The sequence below is a fragment of the Hemitrygon akajei genome, unplaced genomic scaffold (assembly GCF_048418815.1).
Source record: "Hemitrygon akajei unplaced genomic scaffold, sHemAka1.3 Scf000101, whole genome shotgun sequence".
Taxonomy (NCBI): Eukaryota; Metazoa; Chordata; class Chondrichthyes; order Myliobatiformes; family Dasyatidae; genus Hemitrygon; species Hemitrygon akajei.
The window spans coordinates 1,372,932-1,396,782 of NW_027331987.1; the positions used below are offsets into that span (position 1 = coordinate 1,372,932).

Consider the following 23,851-nt stretch of genomic DNA (forward strand, 5'->3'; position numbering starts at 1 on the left):
CAATTCTTCTTTAATATGCGCCAATCAGTGTTTAATTCAATTTAAAATTGTTCACTGTTACTATTTAACAAAGGAGAGACTATCCAAAATATTTCCTAACATAGACAATTATTGCGATACGTGTAAAACTGATGTAGCCACATTTTCACATATGTTCTGGTCATGTTCTTCATCAAAATCTTTTTGGAAATCTTTATTTTCTACAATTTCTAAAGCTCTGAAAATTACTTTACAACCGAATGTACAAACCTTTGATTTCTGTCTATACATGCAGTCCTCGCATAGCCTTTATCCTCCTCCACCTCACTGTCTGCTATAACACTCTGGTTACCCCCTCCCTCCGCAAATCTATTTTACCCCTCCCCCCGAGCAGCACTTGCAAATCTACCCTCAAGGATGTTAGTCCCCCTCCATTTCAGGGGCAAACCGTCCCGTCGGAACAGGCCCCACCTTCCCGGGAACAAAGCCCAATTGTCCAGAAACATGAAGCCCTCCCTCCTGCACCATCTCCTTAGCCACGTATTTAGCTGCGCTCTCCGCACATTTATATTTACAGGGACTTTACTCCTGACGCAGGTCCCGGGACCCGACCCGTTTACAGACCCGGAGCGGAACCGGAGCAGATTCTCAGCCATTGGTTTTCATCCCAGGTCGCGAAGAAAGGATAAAGTTTCCCCGTGAATTTATTCCCAGTGAAGGTGTGGAGATGGGACTTGGTCTCCGCGTTGTAAAATGAAACTGTCCCGGACTCGTAACTGAGATAAACTCCCACCCTCCCTGGGATGGGACCGGCAGCGAGACGGGCCCCGGGGGAGAGGAGACCACCGAACACGTCATAATCCCGATGTAACACGTCACCATCCCGCCCGATGACCCAGAATCCGGTCTCCGGACTCTGACTGACCGGTCCCTTCCGCTTCACAGACTCTGCGGCGACTCCCAATCCCCAGTCCCGATTCCCCGTCACCTCCCAATAATGTCTCCCCGATGTGAATCCCTCCGATCCCAGCACACATTCCCAGTGTGTGAATCGCTTCCCGGTGTCAGGGAGATTCCTCTGTGTCCCGGTACATCTCACACTCTTCCGATCCTCAGACACTTCGAGTCCTGGATACGCCGTTTCCACATCCAGGGTGACAGAGACTGGGGGGAGAAGCAGAGAATTAGAGAGTCCCCGGGGATCAGGGGGAGACTCGGGCAGCGCGGCCCCGGTGATCGGGGGGCGGGGGGGAGACTCGAGCGGCGCGGCCCCGGGGATGGGGCGGGGGGAAGACTCGGGCAGCGCGGCCCCGGGGATCGGGGGGGAGACTCGAGCGGCGCGGCCCCGGGGATGGGGCGGGGGGAAGACTCGGACAGCGCGGCCCCGGGGATCGGGGGAGACTCGGGCAGCGCGGCCCCGGGGATCGGGGGAGACTCGGACAGCGCGGCCCCGGGGACCGGGGGGAGACACGGACAGCGCGGCCCCGGGGATCGGGGGTGGGGGGGAGACGGAGAGCGCGGCCCCGGGGATCGGGGGAGACTCGGGCGGCGTCGCCCCTGGGTTCGGGAGGAGACTCGAGCAGCGCGGCCCCGGGGATCGGGGGGAGACTCGGGCAGCGCGGCTCCGGGGATGGGGAGGAAGACTCGGGCGGCGTCGCCCCGGGGATCGGGGGGAGACTCGGGCAGCGCGGCCCGGGGGATGGGGAGGGGGACTCGGGCAGCGCGGCCCCGGGGATCGGGAGGAGACTCGAGCAGCGCGGCCCCGGGGATCGGGGGGAGACACGGACAGCGCGGCTCCGGGGATGGGGAGGAAGACTCGGGCGGCGTCGCCCCGGGGATCGGGGGGAGACTCGGGCAGCGCGGCCCGGGGGATGGGGAGGGGGACTCGGGCAGCGCGGCCCCGGGGATCGGGAGGAGACTCGAGCAGCGCGGCCCCGGGGACCGGGGGGAGACACGGACAGCGCGGCCCCGGGGATCGGGGGTGGGGGGGAGACGGAGAGCGCGGCCCCGGGGATCGGGGGAGACTCGGACAACGCGGCCCAGGGGATCAGAGGGATACTCGGGCAGCGCGGCCCCGGGGATTAGGGGGTAGACTCGGGCGGCGTCGCCCCTGGGTTCGGGAGGAGACTCGAGCAGCGCGGCCCCGGGGATCGGGGGGAGACTCGGGCAGCGCGGCTCCGGGGATGGGGAGGAAGACTCGGGCGGCGTCGCCCCGGGGATCGGGGGGAGACTCGGGCAGCGCGGCCCGGGGGATGGGGAGGGGGACTCGGGCAGCGCGGCCCCGGGGATCGGGAGGAGACTCGAGCAGCGCGGCCCCGGGGATCGGGGGGAGACACGGACAGCGCGGCTCCGGGGATGGGGAGGAAGACTCGGGCGGCGTCGCCCCGGGGATCGGGGGGAGACTCGGGCAGCGCGGCCCGGGGGATGGGGAGGGGGACTCGGGCAGCGCGGCCCCGGGGATCGGGGGGGAGACTCGAGCGGCGCGGCCCCGGGGATGGGGCGGGGGGAAGACTCGGACAGCGCGGCCCCGGGGATCGGGGGAGACTCGGGCAGCGCGGCCCCGGGGATCGGGGGAGACTCGGACAGCGCGGCCCCGGGGACCGGGGGGAGACTCGAGCAGCGCGGCCCCGGGGACCGGGGGGAGACACGGACAGCGCGGCCCCGGGGATCGGGGGTGGGGGGGGGAGACGGAGAGCGCGGCCCCGGGGATCGGGGGAGACTCGGACAACGCGGCCCAGGGGATCAGAAGGATACTCGGGCAGCGCGGCCCCGGGGATTAGGGGGTAGACTCGGGCGGCGTCGCCCCTGGGTTCGGGAGGAGACTCGAGCAGCGCGGCCCCGGCGATCGGGGGGAGACTCGGGCAGCGCGGCTCCGGGGATGGGGAGGAAGACTCGGGCGGCGTCGCCCCGGGGATCGGGGGGGAGACTCGGGCAGCGCGGCCCGGGGGATGGGGAGGGGGACTCGGGCAGCGCGGCCCCGGGGATCGGGAGGAGACTCGAGCAGCGCGGCCCCGGGGATCGGGGGGCGAGACTCGGGCAGAGCGGCCCCGGTGATAGGGGGTTTTTCCGCTGGACGGAGAGCAGAGAGACCCCTGGCCCTTGACTCCTCAGACAGGGGAAACATCCTCCCTCAGTCGTGCCTGTTGACCCCTGAAAGAATTTTGTGTTTCCATGAGATCTCCTCTCATTCTTCGAAACTGGGAACAGAGAACATAGAACAGCACAGCACAGGAACAGACCCTTCATACAATCTTCACATTCATTTGTGAGTGTGAAGTGGGGGAGTGTGATGGTTTGAGATAGTAAAGGAGGTGATAATGGGAACCAGTAGGGGAGAGATGAATGGCAGACTGAACCAGGAGGGGGAGGGGTGGAAAGCCTGTGGGTGAACTGTGTGTGTAGACGTAATGAGAAGCTAGAGTGGGCAAAGATGGCAGATAAGGATGACTTTGTCCCGTTTCCCACAACCCCATCCCCCGCAACCCCTCATTAGGACAGGGGATGAATTTGCAGGAACCCTTAAGCGACACAGGTCTTGACGAAGTGTTTCAGTCTGATCCGTCGACTGTTTACTCTTTTCCATTGAAACTTCCCGGCCTGCTGTTCCACCAACAATTTGTGTGTGTTACTCTGCTTTAAATATACTCAATTATTTGGCCTCCACAGCTGCCTGTGGCAGATTCACTATCCTGTGGATAAAGGAATTCCTCCTCATCTCTGTCCGAAATGGACATCTCTATAGTCGGATGCTGTGCTTACCGTCCTCGACCCACCCACATCCTCCCAACATCAACTCTCTCCAGACAGGTGTCAGAGAGATCTGGCGAGACCCTTCATCAGGACCTGTGTAGCTTGGATTACCAGCATCTACAGATTTTCTCCTGTTTGATTTTTAAAGCAGAAGTTAATAAGTAAACTTCTTGATTGGTCAGAGTCTCAAAAGTTATGGGGAGGAGGCGGGAGAATAGGGTTGATGGGGATAATAAATCAGACATTCTTCTAAACTCCCGTGAGTACAGGCCCAGAAACATCAAACACTCCTCATATGTTAACTCTTTCATTTCCGGAATCATTCTTGTGAATCTTCCGCTCCCCCTCCAATGCCAGTACATGTTTTCCGATAGAAGGGACCCAAAACTGCTCACAATACTCCAAGTGTGGTCTGACCAATGTCTTATAAAACCTCAGAATTACATCCTTGCTCTTGTACTCTAATCCTCTCGAAGTGAATGCTCACATTGAGTTTGCCAATCTTACCACTGACACAAACTGCAAGTTAACCTTCAGGGAATCCTGCACAAGGACACCCATGTCCCTTTGCACCTCTGATTTTTGAATTTCGCCCTGTTTACAGAATTGTCTATGCGTTTAATTCCTTCGAGCAAAGTCGTACCTGCCTAAGTTTGTACCTGCCAAACTCTACCTGTGCTACAAGATCCTTATTACTTATACTGGTGCATTCAATTAAGACCATAAGAGAAAGCAGCAGAAGCCGGCCATTCGGCCCTTCGAATCTGCTCCGCCATTTTATCATGAGCTGATTCATTCTCCCATTTAGTCCCACTCCCCCACCGTCTCACCATGACCTTTGATGCCCTAGCTATTCACATACCTATCAATCTCTGCCTTAAATACACCCAATGACCTGGCTTCCGCTGCCGCAAGAAATTCACAGATTCACCACCCTCTGGCTAAAAAAAATTATTCGCATCTCCGTTCTATTATCTCGATTTAAATAATAGTCTGCCCGTTTATTTCTCCTACCAACATGCATGACCATACACTTTTCAACATTGTATTTCATTTGCCACTTCTTTGACCATTCTTCCAATCTATCCAAGTCTCTCTGCAGACTCTCTGTTTCCTCAGCACTTCCGTCCCCTCCACCTATCTTTGTATCATCAGCAAACTTAGCCACAAAGCCATCTATTCCATAATCCAAATCGTTGATATAGAACATAAAAAAAGCGGCCCCAACACGGACCCCTGTGGAACGCCACTGGTAACCGGCAGACAACTAGAATGGGATCCTTTATTCCCTCTCTGTGTTTCCTGCCAATCAGCCAACGCTCTATCCACATATGTAACTTTCCCATAATTCCATGGGCTCTTATCTTGTTTAGCGGCCTCATGTGCGGCACCTTGTCAAAGGCCTTCTGAAAATCCAAATACACAACATCCACTGCATCTCCCTTGTCTAGCCTACTTGTAATCTCCTCAAGAAATTTCAATGGGTTTGTCAGGCAGGATTTTCCTTTAAGGAAAATTGTTTGGCCTATCTTGTCATATGCCTCCAGGTACTCCGTAACCTCATCCTTGACAATCGACTCCAACAACTTTCCAACCACCGATGTCAAGCTAACAGGTCTATAATTTACTTTTTGCTTCCTTGCCCCTTTCTTAAATACCAGAGTGGCATTTACAATCTTCCACTCCTCCGGAACCATGCCAGAGTCTATTGACTTTTGAAAGATCATTGCTAATGCCTCCGCGATCTCCACAGCTACTTCCTTCAAAACACAAGGGTGCTTTCCATCTGGTCCTGGAGATTTATCTACCCTTAGACTATTCAGCGTCCTGAGTACTTTCTCTGTCGTAATTGTAATTGCGCACACTTCTCTTCCCTAACACCCTTGAGTGTCCGGTATACTGCTGATATCTTCCTCAGTGAGGACTGATGCAAATACTCGTTCAGTTCCTCAGCCATCTCCTTATATCCCATTACAATTTCTCCTGCATCATTTTCTATCGGTCCTACATCCACTCTCACCTGTTTTTACTCTTTATATACTTGAAAAAATTTTAGTATCTTCTCTGATATTATTTGCTAGCTTCCTTTCATAGTTCATCTTTTCCCTCTTAATGGCCTTGTTAGTTTCCTTTTGTAAGCTTTTAAAAACTTCCCAATCCTCTATCTTCCCACTAATTTTTGTTTCCTTGAATGCCCTCTCCTTTGCTTTTACGTTGGCTTTCACTTCTCTTGTTAGCCACGGTCGCATCGTTTTTCCATTCGAAAATTTCTTCTTTTTTGGAATATATCTGTCTTGCACCTTACTCACTTCTCGCATAAACTCCAGCCACTGCTGCTCTGCCGTCCTCCCGCTAGTGTCCCTTTCAAGTCAAATTTCGCCGGTTCCTCTCTCACGCCACTGTAATTTCCTTTACTCCACTGAAATACCGACACATCGGATTTCGGCTTCCCTTTCGCAAATTTCACGGTGAACTCAATCATGTTACGATCACTCCCTCCTAACGATTCCTTCACCTCAATCTCTCTAATCACCTCTGGGTCATTACACAATATCCAATCCAGTACCTCTGATCTCCTAGTGGGCTCAACAACAAGCTGTTCTGAAAAGCCATGTCGTAGACATTCCACAAATTCTCTCTCTTGAGATACAGTGTCGACCTGATTTTCCCAATCCACTCGCATGTTAAAATCCCCCACAATTACCATAACACTGCCCTTCTGGCAAACCTTTTCTATTTCCTGTTGTAATTTGTAGTCCACCTCACTGCAGCTGTTAGGAGGCCTGTATATAATTGTCATCAGGGTCCTTTTACCCCTGCGATTTCTTAACTCAACCCATAAAGAATCTTCCGATGATATGTCACCTCTTTCTAATGATTTAATATCATTTCTTACCAATAAAGCCAAGCCACCCCCTCTGCCTACCTGCCTATCCTTCCGATACACCGTGTATCCTTGGACGTTCAGCTCTCGGAGACATGCATCCTTTAGCCACGTCTCAGTGATGGCCACAAAATTATACCTGCCAATCTGTAGCTGTACGACAAGATCATCCACCTTATTCCTTATGCTGTGTGTATTTAAGTATAACACCTTAAGTCCAGTATTTGGTACTTATTGTTTTGATTTCACTGCAATTCATCCCAGTGGCTGCAAATTTGCCCCATCACCTGCCTGTCCTTCCTGACATCTTTACTGCTCACTATCTTAGATTTATTTCTGTTTTCCTTCTCCTCCACTCTGTCATTCCGGTTTCCCATCCCATTGCCAAATTAGTTTAAACCCTCCCTAACAGCTCTATTAAACATTCCCGCTATGGTTCAGGTGTAACCCGTCTTTTTTGAACAGGTAATACATCCCCCAGAAGAGATACCAATGATCCAAGAATCTGAAGCCCTGCCCCCTCCGCCAGTCTCTCAGCCACGCGTTCATCTGCCTGATCCTACTATTCTTGCCCTCACTAGCACGTGGCGCAGGTAGCAATCCTGAGATTATTACCCTGGAGGTCCTGCTTCTCCGCTTCATTCCTAACTCCTGGAAATCTCTCTTCAGGACCTCCTCCCTTTTCCTCTCTATGTCATTGGTACCAACATGTACCAAGACAGCTGGCTGCTCGCCCTCTCCCTTCAGGATATTCTGGACCCGATCAGAGACATCCCGTACCCTGGCACCTGGGAGGCAGCACACCATGCGGGTATCTCTACCAGGCTCACAGAATCTTCTGTCTGTTCCCCTGACTATGGAATGCCCTATGACTACCGCATTCCTCTTCTCCCTCCTTCCCTCCTGCACAACAGCGCCAGGCTCAGTGCCAGAGACCCGGTCACCGTGGCCGTCCGCCGTCAGGTCATCACCCTCAACAGCATCCGAAACGATATACTTGTTGCTGAGGGGGGCAGCCACAGGGGTGCTCTCCACTATCCGGGCATTTCCCTTCACTCTCCTGACAGTCACCAAGTTTTCTGACCCCTGTAGCCTAGGGATGATTACCTCCCTGTAGCTCCTGTCTATCACCTCTTCATTTTCTCTAATAAGCAGTAGGTCATCAAGCTGCAGCTCCAGATCCCTAACACGGTCTCCGAGGAGCTGAATCTCGGTTCACCTGGTGCAGATGTGGCTATCAGGGAGGCTGGAGGTCTCCCAGGATTCCCACATCTGACACCCTGAACAAAGCACTAACCCTGCAGACATGCTACCTAATTCTACAAGAATGAAACAAAGAAAGATAGGTCTACTTACCCACCTACTTCGCCAAATACACGAACTATTTAAACCGTTAGCTAATGTGCCCTGCTGTTCCCCCGTCCGTCCGGGCCGATTTGCCAAGGGGAGAAAAAAAGAGTCGGTGCCTCGCTCTCGGCTCTTCCCGTTACCGCCTAAGCCCGTTGAGCCAAAGCCCTACACTCTGCTGCCACCCACTCCGCTGCCCGCTGTATAGGGTGGTCATCTTTCTAAACTCTCCGCGCTGTCCTGCGCAGTCTCGCCGTTCTTGTACGCGTTTTTTAAAAAAACTGCCTTCCTTCAGAATTTAGCTCCCACGCCGCCCGTCTTGTCCCAATCTAAAAAAACACTTTCAGTCCTGTATTCATCAGCCTATTCCACACTGTCCACATGAAATTCAGCAAGGCCTTTGATGTTGATGATAGACCACACTTGGAGTATTGTCTGCATTTCCGGTTCCCGAAATTGGGGAGGATGTCATTACACTGGACAGGAGGCTTCAGGAGGATGTTACCAGGACTGGGGGCTTGGGTTAAAAGCAGAGAGTGGGTAAGCTTGGACTATTCAGCTGTAGTGTACGATGTTCAGGTATGTCCCCTTATCGAGGGAAATAATTCATAAGGAGCTTAAATAACGTTTCTTTTTCCAAGAAATGGGAGTACAGAACCAGAGGCCTCAGATTGAAAGTGAGATGGTAATTTTTTCCGAGTGGTCTATCGGGTAACATTCTCATAGAAAGGGAGGTTGGTAAATGGAATTTGCCCTCAAACACTGTAGAGACAGGTAAAAATAAAATATTTTAAAATAAATTTAGACAGGTACACATATAGGAAATGGTTAGAGGGATGGGGGGGGGCAAACACACACAAATGGGCCATGCACAAGAAGACATCTTAGTCTTGCAGATTGATGAAGTGGGCCGTGAGTTCAACATCCATCAAACCCTCCCAGATCATCCTCCTGAGGAATCTCACCCCGGACTCTGTCTGTGAAGTGTTGATGTGACGTCACGTCAGAGGGCAGCTCAGTGACACAGAACAGACAGACTGGTTAAGGACGGCAGATTTCAATCCTAAATGGGCATTTGTGCCTATTTCTGTGGCCGTGTGTCACAGTCTGATAGTATATCCGTGTGTCTGTGTGTGTGTGTGTGTGTGTGTGTGTGTGTGTGTGTGTGTGTGTGTGTGTGTGTGTGTGTGTGTGTGTGTGTGTGTGTGTGTGGGTGTGTGTGTGTGTGTTGATTGTGGTAAATATCCGTGTGGTGTGTATACACATTGAAGGAGGGTTTGCACATTGAAGAATTTGTATGTTACAGTGTGTCCTCACATGTCTGGTGTGTGTTGACAATGTGTCACACGTGATTGAATTGTTTAAATTAATAAATGACTGTCTCTGAAGAGATTGGTTTCCAGGTTACTGAGGGAAATAACAACGTACATTGCTGAGGCTCTGACTACAATCTGCCAATCCTTCCTGTGTATGTGGGTGAGGGAACTTTGCCAGGCCGGTTATGCTGCGGTGCTTCTCCCGAGATGAAATCTTGACCCATGTCAATGCTTGTTGGTGTGTCCGAGCTCATTCTCACAATGCTTCAATGTGGTGGTCTGATAACCATAAGACATAGGAGCAGAATTAGGCCATTTGCCTATCGAGTCTGCTCTGCCATTCAATCATGGCTGATTCTTTTTTTCCCTCCTCAGCCCCACTACCTGGCCTTCTCCCCGTAACATTTGATGCTGTGTCCAATCTAGAACCCATCAAGCTCTGCCTTAAATACACACAACAAGTTCCAAAAATTCACCAGCTGCTGGCACAAATTTCTCTGCATCTGTTTTAAATAGACGTCCCTCTATCTTGAGGCTGTGCCCTCTTGTCCTAAACTCCACCACCATGGGAAGCATCCTTTCCACATCTACTCTGTCTAGGCCTTTCAGCATTCGAAAGGTTTCAGTGAGATCCCCCCTCATCTTTCTAAATTCCAGCGAGTACAGACACAGAGCTATCAGACGTTCCTCGTATGAGAACCCTTTCAATCCTGGATCCATCCTTATGAAATGAACCTTCTGCAATGCCAGCACACCTTTTCTTAGATGAGGAGCCTAAAAATGTTCACAATACTCAAAGTGAGGCTTCACCAGTGCCTTATAAAACCCTGCTCTTGAATTGAATGTTATTCTAAACCACAGATTAAACGCCAGGAGCAACAGGCTCCGGGACAGCTTCTTCAACCAGGCCATCAGACTGATTAACTCGTGTGGACACAACTGAATTTCTATGTTATAATAACCAGCCTGTTGTACATATTGTTCATCACAAATTACTATCAATTGCACATTGCACATTTAGACGGAGATGTAACATAAAGATTTTTAATCCTCATGTATATGAAGGATGTAAGTAATAAAGTCAATTCAATTCAAATCTATTCCTTGTTTAGTTTTTTCATCCCAATCATTCTTTCAGTTCTTCTCTGTAGATATTTAAAAGCTTCCCAATCCTCCGTCTTCCTGCTCATTTTTCTTTTGCCTTTACATTAACTTGTCTTCCCTTGTCAGCCACAGTTTTACTATTTTGCCATTTGAGTATTTATTTATTTTTGGAGTACATCTATCCTTCACCTTCCTCATTTTCCCAGAAACTGACACCATTTCTGCTCTGCTCTCATCCCTGCCAGCATCTCCTTCCAATTTGCTTTGGCCAACTCCTCTCTCAGACCACTGTAATTTCTTTTACTCCTCTGAAATACTACAATGTGAGACTTTACTTCCTCCTTATCACATTTCAAGTTGAACTCAGTCATGTTGTGAGCACTGCCTCCTAAGGGTTCTTTTAACTACTCACCTCTAGTTCAATACATAACACCCAATCCAGTAGAGCTGTTCCCCGAGTAGGCCCAACGGCAAACTGCTCCAGAAAGCCATCACATTGCATTCAACAAATCTTGAGATCCTTTACCAACCTGATTTTCCCAATTGACCTGCATGTTGAAATCGCCCATGATTATCATAACATTGTCCTTTTCATCAGCCTTTTCTATTTCCAGTTGTAAACTGTGGTTCTCAACCCACTGACTGTTGGGAGGCCTGTATATGACTGGTGTCAGTGTCATTTTTACTTTTGCAGTTCCTTACCTCAACCCACAAGGATTCAACATCTTCCAATCCTATGTCACATCTAGCTGCTGATTTACCAGCAGAGCCACACCACCCCATCAGCCTTCCTTCCTTCCTCCGATACATTGTGTAACCTTGGACATTCAGCTCCCAACTACAACCATCCTTCAGCCACGATTCCGGGATGGCCACAACATCATACCTGACAATCGGTAATCGAGCACAAGATCATCCACCTTATTTCTCATACTCCATACATTGAGATATAACACTTTGTGTACTGTATCTGCTACCCTTTTTAATTCTGCATCCCTAATGCACTGATACTCACCCTGCTGGCTGTAATTTTCTCCTCTCATCTGTCCGCCCTATCTGACAGTCTGACTGCACGCTATCTTTGCATTTTACCATCAATCCTATCCCTTCACTCCACTTCCTGAGCACCCCCCCCCCCCCAACAAATTAGTTCAGACCCTCCCCAACAGCTCTATCAAACCTCTCTGTGAGAATATTGTTCTCCCTCGGGTCCAGGTGCGACCCATCCCGTTTGAGCAGGTCATTCCTCCACCAGAGCAGATCCCAATGATCCAAGATTCTATATTCAGGATCTAATTGCTTTTACTTCCAATGTCATTGTCTCAAAATTTACCAAGATATCTGGCTCTTTTCCCTCCCTCTCTAAAATGCTGTGGACACGATTCGGGGCATCCCTGACCCTGGCACCCAGGAGGCAACATACCATTCGGGTGTCCCGTTCACATCAATAGATTCTCCTGTCTGTTCCCCTGGCGATTCAGTCCCCGATCACGACCACTCCCCTCTTCTGTCTCTAACAACAGTGAGAGTTGCTGATCCAGAAGGGGGAAGACCTGTGTCAGTCAGAGTCTGCACTCACAGGGCACATGGAGGACTTGTGTATTTTCCTGACAATCCCTGTCACCACACTGATACTCATTTTTATTCCCTACAATATTATCGTCGGTATTAAATTCCCAGTTCCTCTGGTAGATCCAAACTCATGTCCTGGTGTGTTAGTGCAGTGTTCCTGGGATTGGAACACAGTGGTTCATCTGCCAGTCCCGTGTATTGGTTGTATTGTGACCCTGTGCTGGTGTGTCCAGGGGTCTGACATCTCCAGCTGCCCATGCGACAGTGATGCCTCCCAATCGGTGGGGTTGCTGTGAAATAAACTTCAGTTCCCCTTCAGCTCAGTATTACAGACAATCTTTGCCTCAAATTGTAACTAAAATGTGCTTCATAAACAAGGAGAAATGAATCTTTGTAAGTTTTACCTCGATTAATGGCATCAAGTGTTTCTCTCAGCACTGTGTTCAACAAAAAGAGGTGATCGAATTTTTCAACCGGTAGGGTCTCATCTGTCACTGACAATTCCTGGATATCGTCATTAATCCTGTAAATATTAAACTGCTGGTTATAAATTGCTACTCTGAACTATTTTATAAATCCATTCAGGGTTTCAGTGAAGAGCCTGTCCTACCTTCTGTTCCGACAAGCTTCCTCCTGAAATAAATAAAACACAAATCTGATTAGACTGGGACTTACTGTCCACATCCTGAATATCATCCAAAGCATTACAAGGTGTTGAAAATTCCCACTCACACACACGGACAATACAGAACCACGGAGTAAATTACAGGGAAAGTTTCTGAATGTCAGACCATTACTGAGAGGATGAAACTTACAGGGAAGACAGGACAGGCTGTGCATTTTCATCTGGATATGACGTCAGTGTGATAGGATGGAGGAATTTAAGATCAGTGATGTATGTGATTGTGTGCGGGTGGAGGAAGTACCTCTATTTATGGGGAGACTTGTGGGGAGATGTAATTCCAGATGGATTTTAACAAATTCCACAAGAAATTTAGTGAGGAGGATGTGGAACTCGCTGCCACAGGAGTGGTTGAAATGGAACAGCAGAGATTGAATATAATGGGGAGGCTGGATAAACACGAGAGGGACCAGAGATTTCGGGGCACTGTTGCTGGTTGTGGTGAGTAGATGGCAGGAGGATTGTGAAGCAGGGAAATTGAGAGGAGAAGATGGGCCGAATGGCCTGGTTATGTTTTGAACGATTGAACGTTCATTTGAATGTTATCTGTAAAAGTAAAGAGACAATAATAGTTTCCCTAATCTGATGGAAACCAGATACAGAAGATAAGTCTGATGTGTGGGTCAAATTCTTTGTTCTCACTGATTGACAAAGAGACCCAATCACCAACCGCACCAGATACACTCACAGCCTGTGACTGGAAATGGGAGTTAACGAGAGTTTTAGAGGATATTTAATGTAGAATTAAGGACACAGTCAGCAGCTCTGTGTTATGATCAGAGTAAATAATTTCAGAGACATTTGCATTCTGTCCTGGGATGTACAGAAGTTGCGGAAGTTCAGTTTTGGGATAATAGACAATAGGTGCAGGTGTAGGCCATTCGGCCCTTCTAGCCAGCGCCGCCATTCACTGTGATCATGGCTGATCATACGCAATCTGTACCCCGATCCTGCCCTCTCACCACATCCCTTGATCCCGCTATCTATAAGAGCTCTATCTAACTCTCTCTTGAAAGCATCCAGAGACTTGGCCTCCACTGCCTTCTGGGGCAGAGCATTCCACATATCCACCACTCTCTGGGTGAAAAAGTTTTTCCGCATCTCTGTTCCAAATGGCCTACCCCTTATTCTTAAACTGTGGCCTCTAGTTCTGGACTCACCCAACAGGGGGAACATGCTTCCTGCCTCCAGCGTGTCCAATCACTTAATAATATTATTATTATGGGACATCAACAACCCTGAATAGATGCATCAATTGTCTGGTGAGAAACAGTTTACTGCCATTTGTAAATGCTGTGTGTATGAGCAATGCATCTGTTTTCTGTCTGCATTGTATTCTGTGTTATGTGTTTATTAAGATAACCAGTCACGTGAGTGGGGACATGGTAAAAGCGAAGGGAAAAAAGTTATGTATCCGTACTTTGTTCTGGCCAGATTTAAGCTGGGGACGGGCGGATGTCATTCTGTTCTTGACCGCTGTGTTGCAGCTTACTTTACAATGAATTACCCTGAAGTTTCATCTCTTCAAGATTGTATTTTGCTAATGAAGGACTGAAAGCGTATCTTGGATGTTTTGACATGTAATTATTGGAGTGATTGGAGGGCGCATCATGCTGGTATAACAGTTTGTGTGAGGTCGCCAGCAGCGGCAATTGATTTGTTAGAATCGGCCTCTGTGCTGTGTTTATTTCGAATGTACCACTGTTCATTTAGTGTCCTTTGACAGAAACAAATTGAAATATAATCCCTCACCGTGAGAAATATCACACTGTCTTTTCGATCCATCTGTTCCTTTAACTTTGAGATTTCCTCCTGAATAAACCTTATATTCTCTTGAATCTCCCGAAGATTTTTCTCCATTGGATTTAGAATCCTCTTCTCTTCTTCCCTGAGATCCCTGAGTAAGCTCTGCTCTTTCTCAGTGATAATCTGGCGCAGTTCAGCAAACTGGGATGTGACGTGTGACTGAAGGCTCTGTGACTGTTCCTGTCGAATGAAAGTTGAAGATTAATATACTGCATTGCTGTGCTCTGTTTCCTTTTGTCGTTAAGTTCGGTCTATTGGAGTCCATGCTACTTCTGAGTGCATTCCCGTCAACACCATTCCCTCACGTTTTCCTGAAACCTATTCTCACTTACTGACCCATAAACTCCCATCTGATTCACTCACACCCTCCCCACCTTTACAGGGTTAACGGTAATTTCCCATTCATCCAGCATGTCCTTGAGGTGTGTCGGAATCTCTGGTGGTCACAGGGAGAGCATGCAAACTCCACACAGACAGCAGCAGAGGTCAGGATCGAACCCAGGTCACTGGAGCTGCGATACTCGGCTATTCTGCATTAAATGGAGCAAAACTCGACAGTAATATCAGAAATTCCGCTCAGGAAGCCTCACCCGAACTCCGGAAATCTTCTCTTTCTGTTGCTGCTCCTTTTCCTGGAAGTCTGATTTCTTTTTTGTGAGAGTGTCTAAGGAAGATTTTAGCTGATCCTGGAAGTCAGAGAGTGAAGGAAATAGAATCAAAGATGCATCAAAAGAAACAGGTGATCAAACCCGATTATCACACAAAATGCTGGAGGAACTCAGTGAGTCAGGCAGCATCTATTCAGTGGAAATAAACAGTCGGTGTTTCGGGATAAGACCCTTCATTAGGACTGGGAAGGAATGGGACCGAAGCCAGAATGAAAAGATTGGGTATGAGAGCCAGCTGACAGGTGACGGGTGAGTCAACGTGAGGGGGAACGTGGGGGAGGGTGATGAAGTGAGAAGCTGAGAGGGACAGGTGGAAGAGTTAAAGGGCTGGAGAAGAAGGAATCTAATACGAGACGACTATCGACTTTGGAAGAAACGGGAGGAACTGGGCTGTTTGCGGCACCTAATGGTGACGAGGGAGGAGGTTAGGAGTCAGGTGTAGCACTTGTCCCGCTTGCAGGTGTCGGTGCCAGGAGGCAGATCAGTGGGGAGGAGCGAGTGGATCAGGGCGATACAGTACGGGGAGCGATCCGTATAGAGAGCGGAGAGTTGTGGGGAGGGGTGGGTCTGGGCTGTTGGAGGGAGAGATGCGTTTGCTGGTAGAATCCCGTTGGAGATGGCGGAAGTTGCGAGGTGATGGTACGTAGGACAAAGGAAATGTTTTAAGTATCAAATTAACTTTAGTTTTACCTTGTAGGTTTTAACAGCTTCTTTAATCGGCATGAAGCGGTGCTCTCTGTGTTCCTGCGCGTCTCTACAGACCAGACAGATCAGTGTCTTGTCCGTTTCACAAAACAGCTTCAGTTCTTCCTCATGTTCCTCGCAGTGACGTTTACTTTCCTTCCCTTTCCGATTCAGGTTTAGATTTCGAGCTTTTTCCGCCAGATTTGCTAAGGCCCGATTCACCCTGAGGGTGCGGTCAGCAAACACCTCTCTACATTCCGGGCAGGAGTTTCTCTCCTCCCTTTCCCAACACCGTGTGATACAAGAGCGACAGAAGTTGTGTCCACACTCCAGTATAACCGGATCGATGAAGAAATCCAGGCAGACGGGACAAATTGTCTCCTCGCTCAAACTCTCGGCCAGTCCTTTCGAAGCCATGTTGACTCCCAGAACTTCCTGATTCAGAATCCGTTTACGTTCGGGGAGTTGCTGATCCCCTGCAGTACCGCGATTGTCCACTACACGCGCTGCAGACTCAGGAAATGAACATTATGTTGATGTCTGTGGGAAGCGATTGCGGAATCTATATCAGGGAGGGATCAGAAACAGATTAAGCAGGTCGGAACAGAAATGAAAACTCGGCCATGGACTGCCCAAGCCCGGCTGCAAAAGAAGGAGGGTAGGGCATGAGGTTAACAACCCCATCCCGTAAAAGCCTAGTGCTACAGAAACGTCACTGAATCTCCAAAGTCCTTATCCCTGCGGTCGGAAGGACCTTCCCCTGGAAGGCGATTGAAGTCGGGTGGGGAAAACAGAGACCACAGGGCCGATCAACCCTCGGAGAGCTGCTGTTGACGGCCTGTATCCCAGTAGGCGTGATGGGCTAAAGAAGAAGCAGAACAGAAAGGAAGCCGGAGAGAAGAGCCCGGTTCAGTCTGAGGCCGGACTGAAAGGGGGCAAGTTCTGAAGAGAGGTACAAGAGACTGCAGATGCTGGAATCTCGAGTAAGAAACTCGAGGGACTGAGCGGGACAGGCAGCATCTGTGGAGAGAAATGTAAAATCGACTTTCATTTCGAGATCCTTCCGCTGGATTGTCTCAACCCGAAATCTCGATTGCCATTTCCCTCAGATGCTGCCTGACCCGTTCAGTTACTCCAACGGCTCGTTTTTTTAATTTTTTTCTCTCTCTCGGTGTAAAGAGAGTCAGACTGGGGTGTAAAACAGGGGTTAAGTAACTATTTAAAACTTAAAAATTGTGCCGTGACAAGACGGATGCTGTGACTGCAGGGGAAAGTACGGGACTGGACATTCCACGTCACAGGGTGGGAAACATTATTTTGGTTGGTGAAGTCCTGAAGAAACTTTCTGACTTTACCCATGTCTGTCCCAGCTCCAGTGAAAGGCCAGTTTCCACAAATCTGGACAGAGCCCAGACGTTATTTGCCATGAAATAGTCACAGGGATAAACCGTGCAATGCCTTTACCCGAGGATCAGTGAGCCTTCTGTCACGCAGCTGCTGTGGCACAGGCCTTTGCATCTTTCTCCACAGATCTTCGCCAGCCAACAGTCCGCAAAGAGATGAGTGACCGTCTCGTCTCCACTGCAGTAATCTCGGGGCAGCGCGCTGTGGGAGTGATCTCCGGGCATGCAGCAAGGATCAGACTGGGAGGGGCCCTCTCGTCTCCACTGCAGTAATCTCGGGGCAGCGCGCTGTGGGAGTGATCTCCGGGCATGCAGCAAGGATCAGACAGGGAGGGGCCCTCTCGTCTCCACTGCAGTAATCTCGGGGCAGCGCGCTGTGGGAGTGATCTCCGGGCATGCAGCAAGGATCAGACTGGGAGGGGCCCTCTCGTCTCCACTGCAGTAATCTCGGGGCAGCGCGCTGTGGGAGTGATCTCCGGGCATGCAGCAAGGATCAGACTGGGAGAGTCCCTCTCCCCCAGCCAGTTACGGTTTGGCACGATGATTGAAGTAGTTCATCACCCTCCTGATGAACCGACACAATCTATTATATTCATCTCAGTGCACTCCGGTTGGAGCCCAACCATCCACTGAGCACATCGACATGAAACGCTGTCGGAGTAGAGCAGCATCCATCATCAGAGATGCTCACCACCCAGGCCAGGCTCTTTTCTCGCTGCTGCAATCAGGTAGAAGGTACAAGAGCCTCAGGTCCCGCACACCAGGTTGAGGAACAGTTACTACCCCTCAACCATCAGGCTCGGGAACAACACAGGATGACTACACTCACTTACCGTCCATTGAGATGCTCCCACAACCAATCATCGTAACAAAATGAGTGAAATCGGAGGTGGTTTGACTGAGACGGATCGCATTGGGCCTGTCTCAGAATTTAAGCAGTAAAAGGGACAGGCTCAATCTCACAGGATATTGACAGGGTTGGGGCAGGAAAGATGTTTTCCCTGGCTGGGCTGTGGAACTATATTTCACAGACTGAATATCACAGTTCACCTCAGCAGGACAGAGATGAGGAGAAATTTCCTCACCAGTGCAGCGAATCTTTGGAATTTCCTCCACAGGGTTTCTAAATTTAATAGACATATTCTGGGGCTCTGCAATGTTGGGGACATTGCAGGAAAGTGGTGTTGAGGTCAAAGGTCCGACATGGAGAGGGTTCAGATGAATTTCACAAGGATGATTCCAGGTATGAAAGGGACGTTTGATGGCTCTGGGTCTGTACTCGGTTGTATTCAAAATCGTGCGGGGAATCTGATTGAAACCTTTTGAATATTTACCGGTAGACAGAGTAGATGTGGAAAGGATGTTACCCATGGTGTGAGAGTCTCGGACAAGAGGCACAGCCTCAGGATAGAGGAACGCCCTTTCAAAACTGAGAATCGGAGAAATGTCTTCAGACAAAGCGTGGTGAATTTGTGGAATGTGTTGCCACATGCAGGTGTGGAGGCTACCTCGTTGGGTGTATTTATGGCAGAGATTGGTAGGTTCTTCATTGAACATGACATCAAAGGTTACGGGGAGAAGGCCTGGAACTGGGGTTCAGGAGGGAAAAAAAGGATCAGCTGTGATTGAATGGCGGAGCAGAATCGAATAGCGAGATGGCCTAATTCTGCCCCTATGTCTTATGGTCTGATAGTGTTATGTTCCGAGTTAAGGGCAGAACAGGCGCAAGGGGCCGAATAGCCTTTTTCGTATTTTCTAAACCACGCGTTTACCTTTGTGCCTTGTTCTGCCCTGGTCGTCAGCCTGTCAGAATGTACAGGGGAGCGGTAAGGGCTCCGGAGATCCGTCGGCAGCCGCTGCGGTTATTTCATGTTCTCCTTATTTATTGCTATTAATTTATATTTGCATTTGTACAGTTTGTTGTCGTCTGCACTTTGGATGATCTGACACTGATCCAGTTATAGTTACTATCCTGCAGATTTTCTCCCCATTTCCGCAGCAAAATGCTTCTCAGGGTTGTATGTGGTGACTTATCTGCACTCTGATAATAAAATCTACTTTGAACTTTAAGTGTCGGGGAACTTGCTTTGATTCTGTCACAAACTGTGACTGACATCTCCAGCTACCAGTAGCAGCTTGTTCTCAGATACACTCACAGCCAATCAGCGGCAGAGCTGGGAGAGTCGTGCTTCTATTGGCTGAGGAGTGTCAGTTGGAGGGATGCTGAACGTTCGGAGCGGTCCGAGGTTTGGAACTGAGAGCAGGTGGACCTGGGGAGAGGCCGGAGATTGGGAGCTAAATTTCGGGTAAAGGCTACAACACCGGCCGGGTGAATACTTCATATGGCAGAGGTGAAGATCCACAATTACTGGAAACATTCCTCCGATCATGGCTGATCTTTGACCTCAGCGCCACTTTCCTGCAACGTTCCCATCTTCGCTCAGCCCTCCTATATGCCTTTTGAATTTAGAAAACTTGTGGGAAAAATAATACAAAGGTTCTCCGCACTCCTCATCTAAGTCCTGTGAGCTGACATCGGATTCTGAGTCTGTGACCCCTTATTCAACACCCAGTGAGGAAAAACGCCATTGCTGCCCCCACCCTGTCAGTACCCTGTGAGACTGTGTCTGTCTCAGTCAGACCACCTCTTATTTGGCCAAATTTTGAGACAGGCCCAGTTAGTGTAATCTCACTGAGGACACTACCTCACCACCCCCCTACCAAATCAATGTCTGAAACATTCTCTTCATTCTCTTCACCCACAGGCTGACTCCGGGAGGGAGACTAGACCTGTGCACAGTGTTCCATGTACGCTCTCACCAGGACCCCATATACCTTCAGAGGAGATCTTTATTCTTCTATTCAAACCTTCCTTCCCATTCAATGCTCTTCATTTAATATCGAACTCAAACAGTGAACAGACACAACACAGCCTCAGCCATGAATTTAAAAGGCAGGTGTTGCCACAGTTTGAGCTTCATACCGGGGGCCACGGAGCAAGCAGGGTGTCACAAAGGGAGGAATGTGGGAGTGTTGTATGTCTGAGCCCAGCTGTGTGTGTTTGTGTATCAGAATCAGGTTTAATATCACCGGCACATGTGGTGAAATTTGTTCCTTTTTGTCTGCAGTACATTGCAATATTTAGTAATAAAAACTATAGATTACAATTAGTATGTGTAATTATATTTAAAATGTACTGCAAAAAGAGAAGGTTCATTGTCTATGCAGATATCTGATAGTGGGGAAGAAGCTGTTCCTGAACCGGTGAGTGTGTCTTCAGGGTCCTGTACATCCTCCTTAATGGTAGCAATGAGACGAAGGCATGTCCTGGGTGATGGGGGTCCTTAATGATGGATACCACCTTTTTGTGGCATCATCCTTTGAATCTGTCCTGGATGCTGTGGAGTCCAGTGCCCATGAAGGAGCTGGCTGAGTTTACAACTTCCTGCAGCATTTTCCGATCCTGTGCAGTGGCCTCTCCACACCAGGCAGTGATGCAACCAGTTAGAATGCTCTCCACAGAACATCTGTAGAGATTTGCAAGTGTCTTTAGTGACAGACCGATCCCCTTCAATCTCCGAATGAAATATAGCCGATGTTGTGCCTTCATTGTAACTGCATCAATATGTTGGGCCCAGGATAGTTCCTCAGAGATGTTGACACGCAGGAAATGGAAACTGCTCACCCTTTTCACTTCTGATCCCACGATGAGGACTGGTGTGTGTTCCCTCGACTTCCCCTTCCTGAATCCACAATCAATTCCTTTGTCTTCATGATGTTGAGTGCAAGGTTGTTGCTGCGACACCACTCAACTTGCTGATCTATCTCACTCCTGTACTCCTCCTCGTCACCGTCTGAAATTCCAGCAACAATAGTTGTGTCATCGGCAAGTTTATAGATGAGCCTAGACACACAGACGTGGGTGTAGAGAGAGTAGAGCAGTGGGCTGAGCACACATTGTTGAGGTGTGCCAGTGTTGATTGTCAGCAAGGAGGAGATGTTATTTCTGATCCACACAGACTGTGGTCTCCTGGTGAGGATCCAGTTGCAGAAGGGGGTACAGAGGTCCAGGATTTGGAGCTTGTTGATTGCAATTGAGGGTCTGATTGTGTTGAATGCTGAGCTGTAATCAGCAGCCTGACTTGTGTATTGCTGTTCTCCAGGTGATCTAAGGCTGAGTGGAGAACCAGTGAGATTGCATCTACTGGGGACAGATTGTGGCGATCGGCAAATTGTACTGGGTCCAGGTCCATGCACAGAGAGAAGTTGATTCTAAACATGACCAACCCCGCAAAGCACTTCATCACTGAGGTCTGAGCGCCACCGGGGGATAGTCATTGAGGCAGTTCACCTGCTCTTTACGGGTACTGCTATGATTGTCACCATTGTGTGTGTGTGTGTGTGTGTGTGTGTGTGTGTGTGTGTGTGTGTGTGTGTGTGTGTGTGTGTGTGTGTGCGTGCGTGCGTGCGTGCGTGCGTGCGCTCGAGAGAGAGAGTGTGTGGTTGGAACAATCAGAGAATCTAAGGCTTCCCAGTCCGATTGAGGAATGTTTCCAGTAATTGTGGTGCCTCTAAGGAGGGCTCACAGTGACAGGACGACCATTCAGATCAGAACAAAATTATTTACCCAGCCACTGGTGAACCTTTAGAACTCACAACTCAATCTGGTGTTTGAGAGAAACATTCACAAATTCACACGTCAATTTAAAATTTACAAAGTAAGCGTATTATCAAAGTACACGCATGTCACCATGTAGAATCCTGAGATTCGTTTTCTGTGAGCAAACTCAGTAAATCAATGATCCACAACAGAATCCATAAAAGACTGAACCCAACAGGACAAAAGAGAGAACAATATGCAAAAAAGCAACAAACGATGCAAATACAAATTTTAAAATAAATAAATATATATATATATATATATAAATATATAATAAATATTAGTAACGTGAGATGAGGAGCTTCGAATGTGTTTCCAAAGGTTTGAGTTTGATTACCCTCTCCACCTTTGATCCCCGATGAGGACTGGCTCGTGGACCTCCTGTTTCCTCCCTCTGGGGTTAATAATCAGCTCCTTGCTCTTGCTGACATTGAGTGAGAGTTTGTTTAAGACCACAAGTTACAGGAGTTTAATTAGGCCATTTGGCTCATGGAGTTCGCACCGAAATTTCATCATGGCTGATTCATTATCCCTCTCAGCCCCAATCTCCTGCCTTCTCCCCTTATCCCTTCATGCCCTGATCATTCAAGGATCTATCAAACTGCCTTAAATATTATTAATGACGGCCTCCACAGCTGGCTGTAGCATGGAATTCCACAGATTCACTCATCCCTGGCTTAAGAAATTCTTCCTCATCGCCATTCAAAAAGGACACTCCCACAGCCTCTGCACAGGCTTTCCAATATTAGATAATTTTCAATTAGGTCACTCTAGCTCTTCTGAATTCCAGTGAATACAGGCCCAGAGCCATCCAAAGCCCTTCAAATGACAAGCCGTCAAATCCTGGAATCATTTTCGTGACCTTCATTTGAACTCTCTCCAGTTTCAACACATCCTATCTAAGATAAAGGACTCAAAATGCTTCCATTCCTCCAGGTGAGGCCTCACCAGTGAGTTACAAAACCTCAGAATTGCAACCTTGCTTTTATATTCAGGTTCTCTTGAAATTAAATGCTGACATCGCACTTGCCTTCCCCACGATAGACTCAGACTGCAAGTTGGCTTTGGGGGATGCTGCATAATTAATTCAAATCCCTTTAATCCTCAAATGGTTGTGTCTTCATTTGGGGAAAATACCAACGCGTTCATTTCTTCTACCAAAGTCATGACCATACATATCCTGGCCTTGTATTTCATCTGTCACTTCTTCGCCCATTCTCTTAATCTGTCTAAGTACTTCTGTGGCTCCTCTATTTCCTCAAAGCTATCTGTCCCTCCACCTATTTTCGTATTGGCTGCAAACTTTGATCAAAACAGTCAATTCATCAAAATTATTGACATAACACAAATCCCTGTGGAACATCATTAGTCACCGGCAACCAAGCAGTAAAGTTTCCCTTTATTCCCACTGTTTGCCTCTTACCAATCAGCCACTGCTTTATCGATGCCAGCATATTCCCTGTAATACCACGGGTAAGTAGCCGCTTCTGTGGCTCCTTGTCAAAGGTTTCCTGAAAATCCAGATACACAGTATCAACCGATTCTCCTTTGTCAATGCTGATTGTTATTTCTTCAAAGAATTCCAACAGATTTGCGAGATCTAAGATTGTCCCGTGAGACGAAACGAGCAGCTCACTTGTGCAGCGGACCAGCAGTCCTCGAAGTTCTTGTAGTCTTGTAATATAAAACACATTAAGCAGAGAGAGAAAAACAAAACACCTTTAGTTTGCCCCGAGAGGACGCAGCGTCCAATCGCTTTCCAACTTAGTAATGGCTCCAGGCCGGGACTTGCAGAGTTTAGAAGAATGAAACATATCAAACATTGAAAACACAGAAAACACAGTGGAGAGCTGGAGAGGGAGATGTGAGAGTTGTTTGTGTGTGCATGTGTGTGTGGTGCATGCGGTTGTGTCTCCTTTTGTGTCTGTGTGTGGGTGCGTGTGTTTCTGTCTCAATGTGTCGTCTCTGCGTGCTAGTATGCGTGTGAGTGTCTGTG

The 23,851-nt window shown here is 48.8% G+C and overlaps 2 protein-coding genes across 2 annotated transcripts in view; one reads left to right on the top strand and one right to left on the bottom strand.

Annotated features, from left to right (window-relative positions):
• Positions 1-23,851, top strand: part of LOC140723130 (uncharacterized) — a 1,246,679-nt gene that overhangs the window by 183,200 nt on the left and 1,039,628 nt on the right. The gene's annotated exons all lie outside the window — the stretch shown is intronic.
• On the bottom strand, positions 127-15,831 carry LOC140723125 (zinc-binding protein A33-like). Its single transcript, XM_073037752.1, has 6 exons — positions 15,799-15,831; positions 15,031-15,126; positions 14,387-14,620; positions 12,563-12,585; positions 12,357-12,475; positions 127-1,143 (listed from the first exon to the last, which is right to left on the bottom strand). The coding sequence occupies exons 1-6, from the start codon at positions 15,829-15,831 to the stop codon at positions 596-598; spliced, it is 1,053 nt and encodes a 350-aa protein (XP_072893853.1). The 3' UTR covers positions 127-595.